General features: G+C 38.5%; 1 protein-coding gene across 1 annotated transcript in view; it reads left to right on the top strand.

Moving 5' to 3' along the window:
• LOC149171225 (mitogen-activated protein kinase kinase kinase 20-like) overlaps positions 1-17775 on the top strand; it is a 44884-nt gene extending 27109 nt beyond the window's left edge. The window contains exon 2 of the mRNA XM_089425895.1: positions 17720-17775. Coding sequence (XP_089282021.1) covers positions 17720-17775 — 56 coding nt within the window. The remainder of the gene's footprint in view (positions 1-17719) is intronic.
• The last annotated feature ends 1540 nt before the right edge of the window (positions 17776-19315 follow it).

Raw genomic sequence — 19315 nt, 5'->3', positions numbered from 1 at the left:
CTTTCGGATAGATTGACGTTCCTTAGCTGTTGCTGTAGCTCTTCATACCTTTCTCGAGGGACCGTTTTCTCTATGAGCTTTTCTGCTGCTAGCTGAGCTTGCATCAAACCCTCTTGTAGGGTTACTGTTCTCAGATCACTTTCCCATATGGTGGTGGAGACCAGGAAATTTACCTGAATTTTCCTATTGCATTGTCTTGCGTTCATGGCCCGTATCACTCCCGAGGGTGGTGCCTCTGTCTGGATTTCTTTATCACAAGTCAATATATCATCCATTTGTATTTCAACATGGGTAATAGTCAACTGCTGTTCCTTTTGATTTTGAACAACAGACTGTTCCTCAACAATATTTGGAACAACAGCCTGCTTTTCAACAGGGTTTTGAATAGCAGGATGGACTCTGGTCCCCCGATCTTTTGTTTTGAGGGGTTTTGCTGGAGTGGTTGCATGTTTCCCTCCCAAAGTCCTTTTTACCCTTTTCCTTGCTTTCAAAATCCTGATCTGCTGTCGAAGCTGAACTATTACATTCAACAGTCTTTGCTGTTCTTTCCGTAATTTCTTAATTTCCTCAATTTCCTTAGAAGGAACAACAGACTGTTCACTGTGGCTTGGACTATGACCTGGATCAATTCCCTGATTTTCTTTCTGGGGTGCTTCTTTGTTGCTCTGCTCTGGTTGCTCTGGGGCAGGAACCCTAGTTGGTTTTGTTATTTCTTGGGCGACTTCCTTTTCTGTCCCCCCTTCTTCCAGAATTTATTCTGGTGTCGTCTGGCTAGGAATGGATTGTTCCTATTCTGCCTCACTTCTTTCTCTTGTCATATTTCCATCATGAATAGGCTAACTCTCCTCTTCTACTTCCTCGGTATGTAATTCTTTAGGTGCATTTCTTTCCTGAGCAGAGTGTTCTTTTGGTTCTTCTTCAGCATGGAGATTTGGTGGGCTGGAAGGTTGGCCATATTCGCCCATATTGGCCAAGATTTTGGCCAATTCATCTTCTCTCAATGGATTCTGCAATGTGCTACCTTCCTGCTGTTCCGTTTCCTCCTCCTGCTCAGGTTGTTCGGTTTCTTCCTCCGTTTCTCCTTCCTCGTTTTCCAACACTTTTTCTTCCTCATTTTCCTGCAATTCTTCTTCCTCATTTTCCTGCACTTCTTTCTCATTTTCCTCTCCTTCTAATTGTGGGGGTTGCTCATCCCCTGTATCGTCTATTTCTACTGGTTGGCTGGTATCTCCTTGGGATTTTTCCTTCCTTCCCTTTAGCCGTGCTAGTCGGACCGATTTCCTTCATTTTTCTGGATGCTCAGGTGTACTGGTGGCATGTTTACGTTTTGGGGATGGTGTGGTCAATCCTCCATCTATCATGGCAATTAACTCTTCCCAGCTGCTCTGCTACTAGGTAAGGCTATGACTAACTATTAATCGTATCAACCCATGATGACTAACAACTGATTCTACATGCTGTGCCTTTTTCATGCTCCGTGCAACGTCATGAAGTAATGAATTCAGAAATGCAGGTAAATTTACAGAGCATTTTTTCTTTAATACGACTAAAAGTTTGAGGTGTCGTGGTCTTACCACGTCTTTTCTTCCTTCATAGGTGATGTAGCTTTGAATGGTCTTTGCCAATTCCGCCCACGGTTCTCCTAATGCTGTTGGTAGAACCCCCTTTCCTCTAATTGTCAGGCTCTGGCCTTCCTCCTGGAAGGTTTCTATGATCTTCTGCAATCTCTCCTTCTTTAGCATCCATACAGGTCCAGTGGCTGGCAGTCCCGAGACCTCTGCGATTATGTCATCGGTGACTGCTATGTGTCTCCCCCTCACTGTGGAGTGATCCTCTTGCAAATTATGCAAGAATTCAATTGCTACAGTCTCGTTGGATTCCTGTAAGCGATTGAGATAAGTTAGTCACCCTGCTCTTGCCAGGATTTCCCGTGCAGCATCAGAGACTTTTAACACCTGCGGTTCTCTCCGAATCGATCTTCCTCCCATGTTTATGGTTTCGCTGTAAAATCTCAGAATTTGACAATGGAATAGCAACTGTTAAAACACAGAGAGGCTGACAGATGCAGGACTCGTTCACAATCTAAAGGGTTTTACTAATGCCATAGAGCATACTATGGAAATGGGTTAGGAATAGCAAGCCATGCAAAAATAAAAAAATAGTATACCATTGAGCCGTGCTATTCCCAAGTACGCAATTTCCCAAATAGCGGTCTGACACGTAATCCATGGAATGATGAGGTTAACCTCCCCCCCCCTCGCAATGTGATAGGCCGTCCCGGCCGTCAAATGAAGGAGTGGCGTGCCGTTCTGTTCTGAAGTAGAGTCATAAAGGAATAGCGTATGGCAATATGCCATGTTTACAAATGTAGTAGATTACTGAAATCGAGGTGTAAATTTGGATCGCTTAATACGTAAGAAACTGTTGTGATATGATGCGAGGTTGGGAGGATAGGACATCTGTCGTGGATACGAGTCTCATGTGGTCATTGTCAATTGTTCTGTCATGATTGGTGATAATAGATTTTCATGCGTTGTATGGTTCAGGAAATAATATACATCTATGTGATTTATTACTAAGGTATAAGAAACAGAAGGGTGCTGATAACTACCTATTGGTGTAAATAATGTGACTTCAATACCATTAACAGTGCTCTGCTGCCGACAGGTGTCCATAACCTTGGCAGAGTTGTTTATTTCACCCATGGAACCATGATCCTTTGTGTATGCTTAGGAAATGTTGTGTGATGTCAAAATGTAGGCCATTATGCTGGCTTGGTGACCAGTTAGCCATAATGCCATTCACGAGGAAGAAGCGAAAAGTGGGCAGGCTGGCTCGTGATGAGACCTCCTGTTCCAAGGGTTCTTTTATTTGATATACCTTTTGGACCATATCCCTGGTGTGGTGGCCATAGTGGGAATGCCACTTCACTTTCTTCCTCATGATCATGGTAGGCTGGCTCTTGATGAGACCCCCTATCCTGCATTTGACAACTTATATAAACAAGTCAGTTTGCTCTTTTTTCTTTCTTTTTCATAAAATACTTTTTGATTGATACACAAAGGGTGGTTCAACACTCCTTAAGAGTAGGAATGGTGGAAGAAGTCTTAACATCTCAATAGGAAGATATAAACCCCTTGCTCTTATTCCTGAATAATAATCAAAGAGGATTAAAAAGAATCAACATGATAAAGATAACCAATCAGAGCAGAGTTAGTGGAACAATGACAACAAAAGATAATGGGTAAGTGTGTCCTTCCCTCTGTCCTCTTACCAATTCAGAGCAACTTCTTATAAAGATAGCAATTTTATAATTCACCGATTTCAGTATGTTGTGATTTTGTATCCATTGCATAAGTGCATGGCTATATTCCAAAAGACTTGAAAGAACAGGAACAGTAAGCATCCTTAATTTAAAACAGCAAGGGGAGCAAGCATAAGTAAAAGGAATACGAGGATGTTGCTATTTCAAAAAGGAAGAGCAAAGAATACAAGCGGTGTTCCTTTTTGAAAAAGGAAGAGTAGAAAGCATAAATGTCGTTCCTTTGGAAAAGAAACAGCAAAAAAAATCGAAAATGTTGTTCCTTTGGAGAAGGAACAACAGAAACCCAAATGCCGTTCCTTTGGAAAAGGAACAGAAAAAATCGAAAATGCTGTTCCTTTGGAAAAGGAACAGCAGAACACACAAATGTCGTTCCTCTGGAAAAAGGAACAACAAAAAAAAAAATGTTGTTCCTTTGGAAAAGGAACAGCAGATCACACAAATGCCGTTCCTTTGGAAAAGGAACAACAGAAATAAAATGTTGTTCCTTTGGAAAATGAACAACAGATCACACAAATGTCGTTCCTTTAAAAAAGGAACAGCAAAAATAGAAAATGTTGTTCCTTTGGAAAAGGAATAGCAGATCACACAAATGTCGTTCCTTTGAAAAAGGAACAGCAAAAATAAAAAATGTTGTTCCTTTGAAAAAGGAACAACAGATCACACAAATGCCGTTTCTTTGAAAAAGGAATAGCAAAAATAAAAAATGCTGTTCCTTTTCCAAAGGAACAGCAGAAAGCAAAAATGCTGTTCCTTTTCCAAAGGAACACCAAAAAGCAAAAATTCTGTTCCTTTGGAAAATGAACAACAAAAATCGAAAATGTTGTTCCTTTGGAAAAGGAACAGCAGAAAGCAAAAATGTTGTTCCTTTGGAAAAGGAACAACAAAAAGCACAAAGTAAGGAAAAAGAACAAAATTAAAGCAAGATGAACAGCTAATCCAAAAGGTGTTGTTCCTTTGAAAAAGGAACAACAAGACGGAAATGCTGTCTCTTTGAGAAAGGGAACAACAAAAAAATAATAAAATTGCTTCTGCTTGGAAAAGTAACAGCAAGGTGTTAATACAGAAATAATTCAACAAAACAAAGAAATTATGTACAAAGTGTAAAAAGAAATAAATGACTTAATGAATCACAGGTGAGGAAGACTTCTCTCCCTCCCCCACAATTTCCATATCAGAGTCTTGGCGTAGCTGCTGACAGAAGGACTCCCGAGTGAGTGGTTTGCGATAAAGACGAACTCGGTGGCCATTTGCCTTGAAGGCATATCTAGAACCATCAATAGTGATTAGAGTAAGAGTACCATTGTCGTGTACCTTCTGGATTTTGTATGGTCCCAACCAACGAGTCTGGAGTTTCCCGGGAAAGTCCTGAAACCTGGAATCGTACAAAAGTGCCCAGTCTCCTTCGTGGAAGGCTTTATTTTTAATGAGAGCATCATGCCATTTAGCTCGCTACTGTTGGATCAGTGCAGTGTTTTGGAGTGCAGAGAGCCTGATTTCATCGAGCTCATTGATCTGTTGTAATCGATTAATTTGTGCCTCAATTAGATCCAAGCCAACTTCCTGTGTTGTTCGCAATGTTTGGATTTCGAATTCTATGGGAAAAATAGGTTGCTTTCCAAACACTAATTGATAAGGTGAGTAACCAGTGGTGCTTCTCCATGTTGTTCTGTAAGCCCACAGTGCTTCTGGTAGTCTGGCAGCCCAATCACGTCTATGTGACGCAATGGTTTTTGTTAGGATTGCTTCTATTATTTTATTGCTGCTTTCTACCTGACCATTTGCCTGTGGGTGGTATGGAGTAGTGATTTTATGCTGGACATGATAGTTTTTGAGTGTTGCAGCTATTTTGTTCCCAGCAAACTGTGGTCCACCGTCTGTAATTATATCTCTTGGAAGGCCATAATGCACAAATATGTGGAACAAGAACTGTATGACAGAATCTTCTGTAGCTCTCGGCAATGCCTCTACTTCGACCCATTTGGTGACATATTCTGTTGCCACCAAAATATATGTTTTCTAGTTCGAGGGTGGGTTAATTGGTCCAACGAAATCAAGGGCCCATCGTTTGAATGGTTCAATGACTAGCTGTGGGTTTAGGGGCATCTCATCGGACTGACCAGGGCGTCCTACTCTCTGGCAACTGTCACAAGCTTGGACAAATTTCTTTGCATCTTTGAAAATTGTAGGCCAATAATACCCTGTTTGCAGCACCTTGTGTCCAGTTCTGCGATCGGCGAAATGGCCACCACATGGTCCATCATGGCAGGCTTTTAAAATATCAAAGATTTCATCTTCGCGAACGCATCTTCTGAAATGCATATCTGCCCCTGTGTGGAACAGGTAGCCTCCAACCCAAGAGAATCGAGCACTCAGCTGAAAAATCTGTTTCCGCTCATTAGGTGTTAGATGTTTCGGTAGCTTACCTACTGCTAGGTAATTGGCAACATCAGCATGCCAGGGCATTTTAACAGCAACAAAAAACAGATGCTCATCTGAAAATTGATCTTCAACTGCTGCTGCATCAATTGGCTTTGGAATTCTTGAGAGAAAATCGGCTACAGGATTTTCTCTTCCAGGTCGATCCTTGATTGTAATATCAAATACTTGCAATAAAATCAGCCATCTAGTTATTCTGCCATTCGTGATAGGCTTGTTTGCTAAATATTTTGTGGCAGAATGATTTGTATACAAGATAACAGAATATCTAGTAATGTAATGTCTGAACTTATTGACAGCATGTATTATAGCTAGAAATTATTTTTCAGTAACAGTGTAATTTAGTTCAGCAGGGGATAAGTTTTTGCTAATATAATAAATTGCATATGGTTTTTTATCCTCTTCCTGCCCAAGGACTGCTCCAATGGCTGTATCTGAGGCATCAGATGATATCTGAAATGGCAAATCCCAATTTGGTCCTCGAAGGACTGGGGCTGTGGACACAAGCTTCTTCAGATCCTGGAAAGCACATTCACATTTTTCTGTCCAAAGAAAATCAACATTACTTGTTAGTGCATACAAGGGTGTAGCAATATGCGAAAAATGTTCTATAAACCTCCTATAATAACCAGAAAATCCAAGAAAACTGCGTACCTCCGTTTGAGTGGTAGGAGTGGGAATAAGCAAAATTATTTGGATTTTGGCTGGGTCTACCTGAATGCCAGCTGCTGAAATATAGTGTCCTAGAATAAGTCCTTCAGTCATCATCATATAGCATTTTTCATGGCTTAAACAAAGCCTGGTAGCAATGCAGCGTTGTAGGACTTTTTCCAGTGTATCCAATGCTGGATCGAAATCGTCTCCATACGGTGTAAAGTCATCCATGTATACTTCAAGTCCTTCATTTATTAAGTCTGAAAAAATACTGAGGATAGCCCTTTGGAATGTTGCAGGAGCATTGCATAAGCCAAAAGGTAGAACTCTGTAGGCAAATGTTCCCCAAGGACAAGTAAAAGTGGTTTTGTCTTGGTCTTCAGGGGCAATCTGAATCTGATTGTATCCACTGAAGCCATCTAGGAAAGAAAAGAATTTCTTTCCTGCCAAAGTGTCTAATACTTGATCGATGAATGGGAGAGGGAAGTGGTCTTTTTGTGTTGCTTTATTTAGTTCTCTGTAGTCCACACAAATTCTCCATTTCCCATTCTTTTTTGGTACCACCACAAGCGGAGAGACCCATTTACTATCAGAGATAGGATAGATGAAATTGACATCTAAAAGTTTTTTAAGTTCAGCTTTTACCACATCTTTTAGATGAGGGTTAAGTCTCCTTTGAGGTTGGCGAACAGGTCTCGCATCTTTTTCTATGTAAATGTGGTGTGTACATAATTGGGGGTCAATTCCTTTCATATCAGGGTAGTCCCATGCAAATGCTTCTTTATATTTCCTTAATAAATGGATGAGCTTCGTTTCTTGTTCAGAGGTGAGGTTGGCATTAATGTTTAAGGTTTTTCCCAGTTCAATTTCCACAACTTTACTATTTGCAATAGAGGTAACAGGTATTGTTTGATCATGCGTATCTTTAAGAGGATCTTCTTCTAATTCGTTATCGAAGGCTACCTCTATCATGTGACATTGTGTGCGAGATCTGAGTTCAGTTTGAGTAATAAAATTATTAATGGCATCGTCATCAAGTGCCTCTTGTATAGTTAATGGAGATATAATGTTGTTAGTAAGGTATGATACAAGGTGCTTATTAGTTTTGATTATTGTGACACTTGGCTGTGCTGGAGGATATAAAGCTAGGTTCTTGATATTCACCCATCTCGTTATAGTCATATTCCCTTGTCGGCAGCCAATATAGGCATCGACAGTTGCAAGCCAAGGTCTACCTAAAATCAATGGATGTCCATTAAGTCAGCTTTTGGGATTTATTATCAAAAAATCGGTAGGATATTCCCAGGAGTCAACAGATACCATGACATCATGTAGTGTGCCCTCTGGCCTAACCACAGATCGGTCGGCCAGTTCTAGTAAGGTAGAGGTGGGTTCTATAGATGTAATGCCTAGCTTTTGGCAAGCAGTAGTTGTTAAGATGTTAATTGCTGCTCCTAGATCAACTAAGGCATTGGGGAAAGTTTGACCATGAATTTGTACGGTGACTGTTGGATTTCCTGGGTCTTCGTATTTAATGGGTGTTTCTTTTCCTAATAATAAGTCAGATAGAGTTCCAACTACTTGGACTCTTGGATTATTTGCTATATTCCTCCTTGGTTTCTTTACACACAATTCTTTGATAGTCTTTGCATATATCGAAATGACTTGAATTGCTTGGAGGAATGGAATTTTTATGTAGAAATTTTGTAACTCTCCCAGAATGTCAAAATTAGGATATTGTGTAGGCCCAGGTATGATTAATCATTCTGGGAACGGGGGAGAGGATGTGGTTTCTTGGTTATGAATTTGTTGTTTGTTCACATCCTCCTCTTGTGACAGTTGTTCTTTGGGTAACTGATTTTCAACATGGGCTGTCTTATCTCCCTCAATTTCAATAATACGCCCAGATCTTAGCTGAAGATCTTTACACTCCCTCAGATCGGCTCCTATTTCTGATGTTTCTACTATTTGGACAGATTGGACTGGTCTGTTATTTGGATTTGGGTTGGGTTGGGCTAGGAGTTGCGGTCTCAGATTAGACTGGGGATTTTGTTGTAAGGTTGGCAGTGTAGGTTGAGGGAGCGGAATGGCTCCTACTGGCTGATGCATCGGTCTTTGCCAGTTTGTCTGCCAGGCTGGACTATGTGAAGTAGGAGGAGTCCATTGTGGTGGGTATGCATTACTTTGCTAATATGGTGGGGCATAGGGAAAATTCGGCCAACTAGATTGGCTTGCCTGATTTGGCCACGGGGTTGATGAAGGAAAAGGCTGTGGTGACCAATTTGGAAACGAAGGTTGAGGTTGATTCTGCCACATATTATATTGTTGAGAATTATACTGTGGAGACTGAAAAGAAGAAGTTGGGTCCGAAAACATACCAGACTATCGCGGCTGCCATTGACGGCACTGGTTGAGTAGATACACCGATTCTAGCTCTTCTTCTACTTCCTTATATACTGCTTTTAATCCGGGAAGTGAGGGACAGCTTTCCGTAAGGTGATATTTTGTGCAGATGGCGCATGTTTGGGCTGCATCTAGTGGACATTCCTTATGGCTATGTTTCTTCCTGCATCGGGGACAGAAGATCACCAAATTCTATTCTGCCTCCATTTGTTTCTGTTTGGCCTGCATAATATCAAGTTGGGTAGTTAGTGTCCCTAGTATATCAGTTTTAAAATTTTCCAATAAATTTCCAATTTCTGCATGTGTTACTCCTTCTGTTGAAATTTTATTATCTCTTACAAACCGATCATGTTCTGCCGATTTTAATCTTGTGCCGCCTCTCGAGCTCCTGATACATAAATCAATAATGTCAGCAAAATTTTCCTGATAAATATCTTCTTTTCCCATAATGTTTAATGTTTCAATCCATTGTTCCTTCATGCCCCTAATTAATGCTGTTTTCAACACATTATCAGGTAAAGGTAGTGATGCATAAGGAGATCTTTGAAGATTATACTGAATACGTTCCACATACTCCTCTAATGTTTCATTTGGTCTAGCTACCATCTGGAATATTTTGTCCTTCAGTTCTCTAGACCTACAATAGTCCTGATATTTTTTTAGAAAAGATTCTTTCATTTGATCCGAGTTATTTATAATCCCGCCACCTAATCCCATAAACCATCTTAAGGCAGCCCCTTTTAATGTAAAGGGAAATAATTTCAGTTTCTAGGGGTCGGTGGTGTAATCATATCCCCTACAAAGCACATCGAACTCAAATAGAAATGCATCCGGATCTTTTGATGTAAGACCGTGGAATGTCGGGATATGTTGAAGAGGGATTGCTTTCATAGGCACATTTGCTACAGTATCCACTATGGGGTATTGCAATGTAGAGGTTTGGGTGTTTGGCTGGTTTTGAGCCATTTGGTCGAATATATGCCAATAACCTTCTGGGATATCTAGGAGGGTATTCCTAGGTTGAGAGGGAATGGATTTAACAGGAATGGTTTTGATAGCACTTCCTCTATCTGGGATAATGAGAGTGCCTAATGTTTGAGGAGATTGAGTTTCTTCAAAAATGATTTTTGCGGCACTTCTCTTGTCTGAGCTATTCAATGGTTGAGTTGACCCAAGAGGAGACCTCCATTCCTCATTTTCCCCTATCTCTCATCCTCCTTCACAAATATTGCTGAAATTCCCTTCTTGCAATAGTTCTGGAATAGAATTTTCAATTTCTTGAAAGTCTTGCACTTCAGTTTGACTATGAACCTCAGCAAAGGCTACAGATGGTGATCCTGTGGCCTGAAGGGAACTATTAGGCTATCTAGAGATAACTTTTCTAGGTCCTACTGAAGGCTGAGATTCTGCTTTCTTGAAGATTTCGTTTATGAAGGTTGATCGGCCAAGGGTCACCAACCCCTTAGCTTTTTCTGGCTTGGGTAGAGGTTTGGGATTCTTTTCTGGCTTTTTCTTCTTAGTCATGCACACAAATCAACTGCTAGGTTCTATCCAAACAAAACAACAACAAATATGTAGGAAAGCGGGCAGGGGAGCAGGGCTGTTACGTGCTCCACACATAGGTTCTTACCTTCCGTTTTTTAAACCCAATTCTTCCCTAATAGGTTCTTCCACTACTCTGAAAAGGAACAAATGGCTACACACTTTCCCCGGAAACGACGCCAAAATGTTGAGCTATAAAAAGGGTCTCTTTCACCTCTAATTAACTCACATTAATTTGTCAATCCAGGAATGTTTTGTTATTTCAAAGAGTGTCTCAGTCTGAGGCTATCATTTTCCAGAGTAATGCTAGTAGTATAGTGCTCAAAAAATACAAGAGTAAATGGATTATAGCTTACAACAAACTACTTTGAAAGACTAAACCACACATTTAGAAAACTAAGCAATTTATCAGTTAAGGGTTCAGTAGCAGTAACTTGTCCCTTTGTAAACTGATGGGATCAAAGGAAATCAGAGAACAGATCGTTGATCTGGGGACCAGACAGTAAATGTCGATGCCCACTACAGTCTTAGATCGTTCTTCACACCCAAAATAACAATAATGCAAATGACAAGAAATGGAACGACAGATAAGAAATAGAACATCAAACCTGAAATGGAACAGAAAACAGGAAATTGTAACAACAATTGAGTCTAATAAACAACAACGCCTTAGTCTACAAGATCAAATGCAATAATCGTGTCCTACAGGAATCAAATGGCAATCCTTCACTTTTAAGGATGAATTGAACAACACGCAAAAATGGAACAACACTGGTTAATGATAGATTATAGAACAGTGCTTGGAAACCATACATATATGCACACGACACACCTTAATAGTAACCTGATCTTGGTAAACCAGTTATCAATCTTAGTTATAAAGATTACGACTGTATTTCAGAATGGAACAACAATGTCTATAGATTCAACAATCGCAAAGAACATAATTCCTAAGATGAGTTCAGTGATACCAATGAAATAAATGTACAGCATAGATACTCTGTAATTGAACAACATCAGTATTCTATAAAGACCGGCAATATCATATTAACATTTAAAGGGACAGTAATACGTTGCAAAGTTAATACAATGGTTCTGTCTTCAGAAACTTTAGTAAATCGAACATAACAAAGTGTGTGATGTAAACTAACAAAACATATCAGATTACCGAATAATTTTGATAAGCAAACCATGCAAAACCAAAAGTAATAGTACAGGAGCAAGTGTCCTCCAGGGCCGGGCCCTTAGCCTCCAGGGGTACATTGCTTGAAATTATTCCAGACTCAGAGATGAAATAGCAACCAAGTTTGTATTAATGCATAAGACAGAATTACAGTAGATCAGTTCTCAACGAGACTCGATGATCAAAGTTTCAATCTTTAGGAGAAATTACATAAAACATCATAACAGACTCGACCAACCCCTCGGGCTAACAGTGCTGCCCCTTTTATAATGGTGAAGGCAGAGATGTCTAGGTGCAAAAATAGTTAAAGCAGCGATCCCTCAGGATCAAAGGATCCTGAGGGATTCGCCGAACCATTAGTCCTCAGTTATCTCTTTTCTTTCTTGCGCCGAGCCGATATCTCCACTTCCTTTCCAGGGCTGATTCGCTTTGATTTGTTTTGCCTTGTTTGCATACGGTTCCCCGTCAAAGGGACAACGGTTAACCCGTCCTTGTCCTTTCCTTTGGAACGGAAATTTTTCGTTTTTCCTTCTTCCTGCATAAGAAAATGACAATTGTCAGTGTTTTTGATCTGCATATTAATCTCACAGGTTTTATTGCAATTCTTTATCATTTACCTAGTTCATGATGCAAAAGGTTTGTAATTTCTAATGAAAAGATGCTAAAATAATTACCAAAAACATACCTTCTTTAGTACTCCACAGTCGGGTTTCCCTAGTGACATACCAATCTAAAACTTTCACTTATTTCATGTAATCTCTTGTTTCGAAGGAAATACAAATTTTATTCCACAAAAAAAAAACATATCTAATGTACAAAATACAACAAATATTATGTAACTTAATTAATAACATAGTATAATGTAAAAATGCTTGTTCATAGTTAATAAAAATATGCATATGTTGAACAAAATAAACAAAATAATAATGGATAAATAATGCTATGAAAGTCAAATAATGTACTAGAGAAAAATGTATATATACTCCACTAAATATTTTACTCATAAATTAAGGTTTTTTTATAGCTAAGAGTAACCCAAATAGTTCCAAACCTCATAAACCTTACACTGAATAATTACAGACCCCATATTTAAATTATTTGAATGGTATATGTGATCATGGTCCTCTTAATTGCATTAAGAATTTGCAAAGAAATACATACAAGAAGAAAATCAAAATTTACCTCCAGACTTGCTTTTATGTTAGCACTAAACTTTAGGTTGTACCTTATCTACAATTTCCAAGATTATTAGGTTATTGAAAGACTAGGATAATGAATTTAAATATGATATATCATCAAAACAGGTCTATTCCTTGTTCTCTTTTTCCCTCCCCTTACTTGGGTACCACTCTTCTTTTTTATAAGAGATGGGAAGGCAAAGCGCTATAATTGTTGTTGGGAAATGTAACTAGTTTCGGTCTTTGTAATTGTCATTGTACTCATGTCATTATATCTATATATATATATATATATATATATATATATATATATATAATGTAACAAGAAAAATAAGAAAGGAAAATATTATTTTCAAGCATGGGTTTCATGCTTCTTTTAATTGGTCAACTGGGTTAGCACGCATTTCATGCTCCTAGGGTTTGTCAAGTCAAGAAAATATATGTCATGAGTCAAAAGAGTCTTTGTCATGTATATAAGACCCATTTGGGCAAAGTTGTAACATGTAAGAGATTTTTTTTTTTGAGTCTAGAAATTTTAAATGACCTCCAAGCACAAGTTGGCCTAGGAGAAGCCTATTTGACATGTGAAGGGTATATAAAGGATACAAATTCGATTCATTTAAACACACTTATGCAGTTTGATCTCAAGAAAGAAAAGGAAGACAAGAAGAGAGAAAGGTTAGAAGACAAAGAAGGAATACCAAATGAAGGAAGGATAGCTTATTTCTACCTATTTATATTCACACATGTGAGATTCTAAGATTTCTGTAGTTGTTGTAGGGCTGAGAGTTGCAAACCGAAGTTGCAGATATGAAGAAGGGACAAAACCTTGTTTGGAGCAGAACTTGAAGGAGTTGACTTTAGTTGACTTTGGTAGACCTTGTCTTGTCTTAAAAGAGATCATTTGAAGGGCTAACTTGGTGCTTAGAGGAGGTTGACTTTGGTCTTCAGGTATTTTATTTCTCATTTGAACTAATTCTATAAGAAGAGAAGAGATTCTTATAGGGTTTCCCCTTGAAGGGGTTTTACCCTAGCATGGAATCTAATTCTTGTGTTTATTGTTTTATGATCTTCATGGTTTATGCTCTTGATAATTATTTGATGAAAAAAATTCTAATAAAAAATAATAAAAATCTACATTAAAGGTCACAAGCAATTATTAAGCATAAGGATAATTGGTTTTAATAACTTCCCTACTAGTTTCTCCAACATGGTTTCAGAGCTAAGGTGTAGAAGAAGGCAACTTGGATATCCTTTTGTTGGCATAAGAGAAGGTTACTTCTCAAATGAAATTATTTACTAAGGACACAAGGAAGGGAAATTGAAGTAAGACCTCATCATCTTAAGAAGGATCAAGGTCTCATTAAAGGAATAAAGACTACTATATCAAGCTCTCGGTGAAGGCCTCATCATCTAAAGAATGACATCTATCTCTCTTAAATGCTCTTTTATTTTTAAGGAACATATTGAAGGAAGAAAGGATGCTACTCCTCTATTAAAGTATTTTTATCTTGAAAAAATATATTGATCTCTCTCTTGGAAGGCTATCATATTTGAAGGCTCATTGGAAGACATATTTGGAGGAAGCATCAAAGAATCCTAGGAACATCATCCACTCTTTGAAGCAACTTGAATACACTATTGTTGAAGGAACCCTAAAAGTCACCACTCTAGGACATCTTTGAAGTCTTTTGAAGATTCTTGAAGGCATTGAGATAGTTGAAGACATCATCAAGAAAGACATTTGCTTGACAAGTAAGTACCATATTATTCTCCATGTCCGAGTCTACAAATCAAATGACTTCATTTTGTAAGGAAGGAAACAAACTCGTTGGATTAGAAAACTTTCTAGCATGGAAGAAGAGGATTGATTTGGTACTCACAAAAAATCAAGTCATGGAATATCTTCATGGTGAAATTACTCAACCAGACAAGGAAAATACTCAAGAATTAGAAATATATAAGAAGGGAGAGGCGAGGTCACAAAGGATTCTTATTGAATCCATAAAGAATCATATTATTCCCTTTGTTGATGATTTGAGTTCATCTAAATCTATCTATGATAAGTTGGTGAAATTGTACTCTATAAGTACATTAGGTGAGGATATATCCTTGAGGAATGAACTATATAGAACAAGGATGTCAAAGGATGAAGATATGTCATCATATATTATGAGAATATCATAATTAAGGGACCAGTTGCAAGGGCTTGGGGAAGCAATTTCCGATTTAGAGATGACTAGATGTGTATTAAATGCTTTGCCATATAAATGGAGCAGTTTTGAAACTAGTGTCTACTCAAGAAAAGATACTTCTCCATTTGATGAAATTTGGGCTCAATGTATCTTGGAAGAAACAAGGATAAAGCTGCAAAGGATGACCTCGAATCGAATGAAAAGTCTCAAGCCTTTTTTGTAAAATACAAGAAGAAGAAAAAAAAGTTTGGGAAGTCCAGAGGAAAACAAGATATATCCAAGAAATAATGTTATGGATGCAATGCATAGGAAAATTTTAAGTGGGATTGTCTAAACAATCCTTAAAACAAGAAAAAAAACAAAAGGAAGGAAATGAGTGGAGCTCACGCAACTGAAGAAAATGATGAACCTAAGAAGAAACTGAAAGGGGAATATCCCAAGGGTATATACTATTGAAGGAAGATCCATCTATACAAGGTTCATTTACAATTTATATTTCTTTTATTAGAAAATATTAGTTAGAGTAGAATGCACTGTTGCATTCTCTAGAAGAGCCTTAGTTTTTGTGAAGCCTAACATCATAGAAGGAAGCATATGATAATAGAAGATTTAGAGTCTACATGATCAATTTACTTTTAAAGAAGTCATTTAACTGGAAAGATGAGAAGATTGGGACCATCTTACACATCATAATTCATCCAAACATTATCCAATGTAATATTAGAGGTAGTCATCTTGCAAGAATGATCACTATGATCCTCCAATGAAAAACATCATTTAGGGAAGGTTCTTAGAAGAAGCATTAAGACATACTAATAGTATATTCCACTTAGTGTGGAAACAATAGTCTTGAAGGATGAAGGGATGTAGATGTCCGAGTTATAGTATGAAAGGCATAATTAAAGTCTTTCTCCTCTTAAAGAAGGAAGCTTAGATCTTCAATAAAGGATAGAAGCCAACCCATTTAGAGGAAGGACATCTAGATGGTTGTATGGAAGAAAAAATATGCATGTTGTTAATAACTCTTCTCTAGAAGGTAGAATTCATGTCTACAAGAATCGTGTAGAAAGAGTTGGTCATAAACAAAAATAGGAGAAGTATTCCATATGGTTACTCAATGCCTGGAAGAAACGAGTTAGTGTGCTTTGGAATGGCTAAAGATCATGACTCTTCCACAAGATAGTGTAACAAACCTGGTGAAAATTCCATGTAATAAAAGTTAAAAACAATAACCAAGGATGAATGGGACACTTATTCCAAGCTAAATGTTGGGCAAGACATCCTAGGGGGTGTTCATTTGGTTGTTTATGGCTAAGGAAATTGGAAAAGGTAGTGCCTAAGGCTTTTGAAGGGTAAAATGGAATTTCGGCACAATTATTTATGAAAATAATGGAAATTGGGAGAAAAGGAAGGTGAAAGGTCACATGTTGCATGTGAGGAGGAAAATGAAGGAAAATAATGGAAAATGAAGAAAGCAGAGGCCTCATTCATAAAAAGGCTTCTGAGGATCAGTTGGTAACCTTTTGTCAATTTAGCTTTGGAGTTATTTCATTATTCTCTCTCTCATACTCTTGGACACTTAGAGTTTTCTTGGAGCACTTTGGCATTGGAGAAAGAAAGGAATAGAAGGCAAGAGGAAGTAAAGATCAAGTAGGGAAAGGCAGGATCAAGCAGTTACAATGTATAGACTTGCATATTCATTTTCCTTGCTAGATTTGGCATGCATGGGATTGCATGTGTTTCTTTTCTACCATGGCATGGGTTTTTCCAGGTGTGACAATATTTTTAGCCTAGCCTTGCCATTTCCTAATAGCTTTGATGAGATGGTTTCTCTCATTCGGTTTATGTGGGATGGATTGGATTCAAAGCTGAGTGGGGTGGATCTTCGAATTGACAAACACATGGTGTAGTGGTCCCTGAACCGGACTGAGGATGCATGAAGCCACTGGCCTAGTAACCCCTAAATCAGACTATGGGTTGCGGTAAAGCCAGATTGTGTGCCTCGGTGGGCTTAGGAATCCTTGCTGGTGAATGGCAGGATATACGGTAAAGCCAAGAGGTGGATTTTCTCTCTGTTGTGACTAGTGATTCCAAGATGGAGTGCATGGTAAAGCCTGGAGAGTATGTCTCGGTGTAGGGCCTAGTGATTCCTGGATCGGACTACGGATGCACAGTAAAGCATGAGAAACTAGGAGGCACTCAAATTCCTCATGGTGTAGGTAGAGAACTTCGGTGACATCCACATTAATTGGTGTTTTTGATGTGTTCTATGAATTCCACATTCATTCTTGGAATATGGTACGAGGGTGATTGGCTGAAGAGAGACTTGGCTCCGCCAATCTATGGTTGGGTGTAATGTGGTAGTCCCATCACCGATTGGTTCATTGCATTGCTTAATGAGAAATTCATTTCCTTGATTTTCATGTGTAAGTTTATTGGTGTATATATGAATTTTGATGGCTGATATGTTTATTGTATTTTTGTACCTATTATGCTGGTTATATGCACATTTATGACAACAACTATGTATGGATCTCAACATGTTTTTACTTGTATATGAATGGATAATGTGTTTATGAACTAATAGATGAATATGCAGAAAATGACATGAGGGAAAAATGGTTTATAGCGATTCTCAGATAAGTATGAGATCCCTACACTTAATTATGTTGTTTATACCTCTAGGTTACATGTCGATGATATGTTTGACGAAATTCCTGTCATGGCTAGCATGGGTATGGTTAAGATATTTTTGAGCTTATTGCTTTTAATCATTATTTCTCTGTACTTTTATTGATTTCAGGCTTTTATTCCATTCTGGGAAGTGGCCTGGGCTTTGGGCCTGAAAAAGTGGCTTAAATCCTGGGTTTGTGGGCAAAAAATTGGAAATTTTGGTCCACATTCACTGGCATGCAGTCCTATGAGAGGGATTTTAGGTCTCTAGTCGCTCCCTTGCCCAGAGCATGAGAGCGACTATGGCCTCAGAGGTACAGAACAACAGTGGGACCCAGTGACAGGCTGTCTGATGGCTAACTTGTCTCCTGAGGGTTCTGTTGATGAGGTTGGATGACTGTGTGTGATGTTTCATCGATTCCACTTCCTTAAGGTCACATAGGAGGTCAAATATGATCATAGTAGCCTCTCATATCATGTTTATCTCGATTGGCATAGTTACTTGGGTGGATGTGGGAGGAGGGTGTTACAGAGTGGTATCAAAGCATGGTTCAACTCTCGGACTGGATGGGTTGAATGTGTTAGTCATGGGTGCATGTCAGTTGCATGTATGTCTCTTACACTATATCCTTGTTGCAATTTCTTGATGTTGGATTATGATTGTAGTATGGTTATCATGGAGAATTTGATGTTGATTTCGTGAAGCGTATTTGACATGAATATGTGACTGAATGTATATGGTCATTTGTCCCTTACATGTTGATTTTATGTCACCTGCTTACATCCTTGTATGTTAGGTTACATTTGAAAATTTTGATTGCATGTATCAAGCTTGTAGGTTGATTGAAAGAAGTGGTCGATTATGTTCGACTACATGCATTTATGCATATTTGTAGTTGGCCAGGCATTGCTTATGCATATTGTCAGTTGCATGTAGAAATGCGTGTAATGGAGTAATGGTTGTTGTCATGCATGAGGTCATAGAATGCATTGTTGATATGGCCTTTCATTGATGACTGGACTCTAGTTAGAGTGATGCTTATGAGTTGATACATTTACTTGCGTATGTCAATCTGTTGTTATGATTATTACACATGTATCATGCTGATTTGGTGATCTTGCAGACAAGGTATCCTCCCCGAGCTATACTAAGGTACATTGGTTTATTGTGATTTGGTTTATATGAAATATTATGCATTGTAGGAAGAGAAAGATCAAATGGCTATCAAGGTGGTAGACTACATAGAATCTCCCTATGCATCAGATGAGTAGCATGGTGTGGGGCATACTTTTGATTTGGCCGATATGTTGATAAGCTTGAAGGAAGAGATAATGAGTTGTAAGGCAAATAATGATCGGATCATATAGGCACAAGAGAAGAAAGTAGAGGTCAATGCTATACTTCTTCAGGGTTTGTCAGAACTGCAGTGATAAGGGCCACTTCGAATCATCCATGCACACGAGGATGGGACTAATGGAGCATATGGTAGTAGATCTCTTGGTAGACACAGGTCGGATAGATATGATACAGTGAGAGATGGCAGGTTGTTGGACACTCCAAAAAGGAGGGGAAATGAGTACAGGTATTATTCTAGTTCTGGTTCTGATAGACATCATGATCTTCATCAATCATCCCTACAAGAGGAATGATAGGGATACTTATCAGATGAATTCAAGAAAGCAAAAACACCTATTTTTTATGGAGATGTGAAGAAACCGGAAGATG

Source organism: Pinus tabuliformis, chromosome 4_2, assembly GCF_031772625.1.
Source record: "Pinus tabuliformis cultivar Carrire ecotype Pingquan chromosome 4_2, CPIR1, whole genome shotgun sequence".
In the NCBI taxonomy this organism is placed as follows: domain Eukaryota; kingdom Viridiplantae; phylum Streptophyta; class Pinopsida; order Pinales; family Pinaceae; genus Pinus; species Pinus tabuliformis.
The sequence above is the reverse complement of the archived record's forward strand: the minus strand, read 5'-3'. Positions and strand labels throughout refer to the sequence as shown.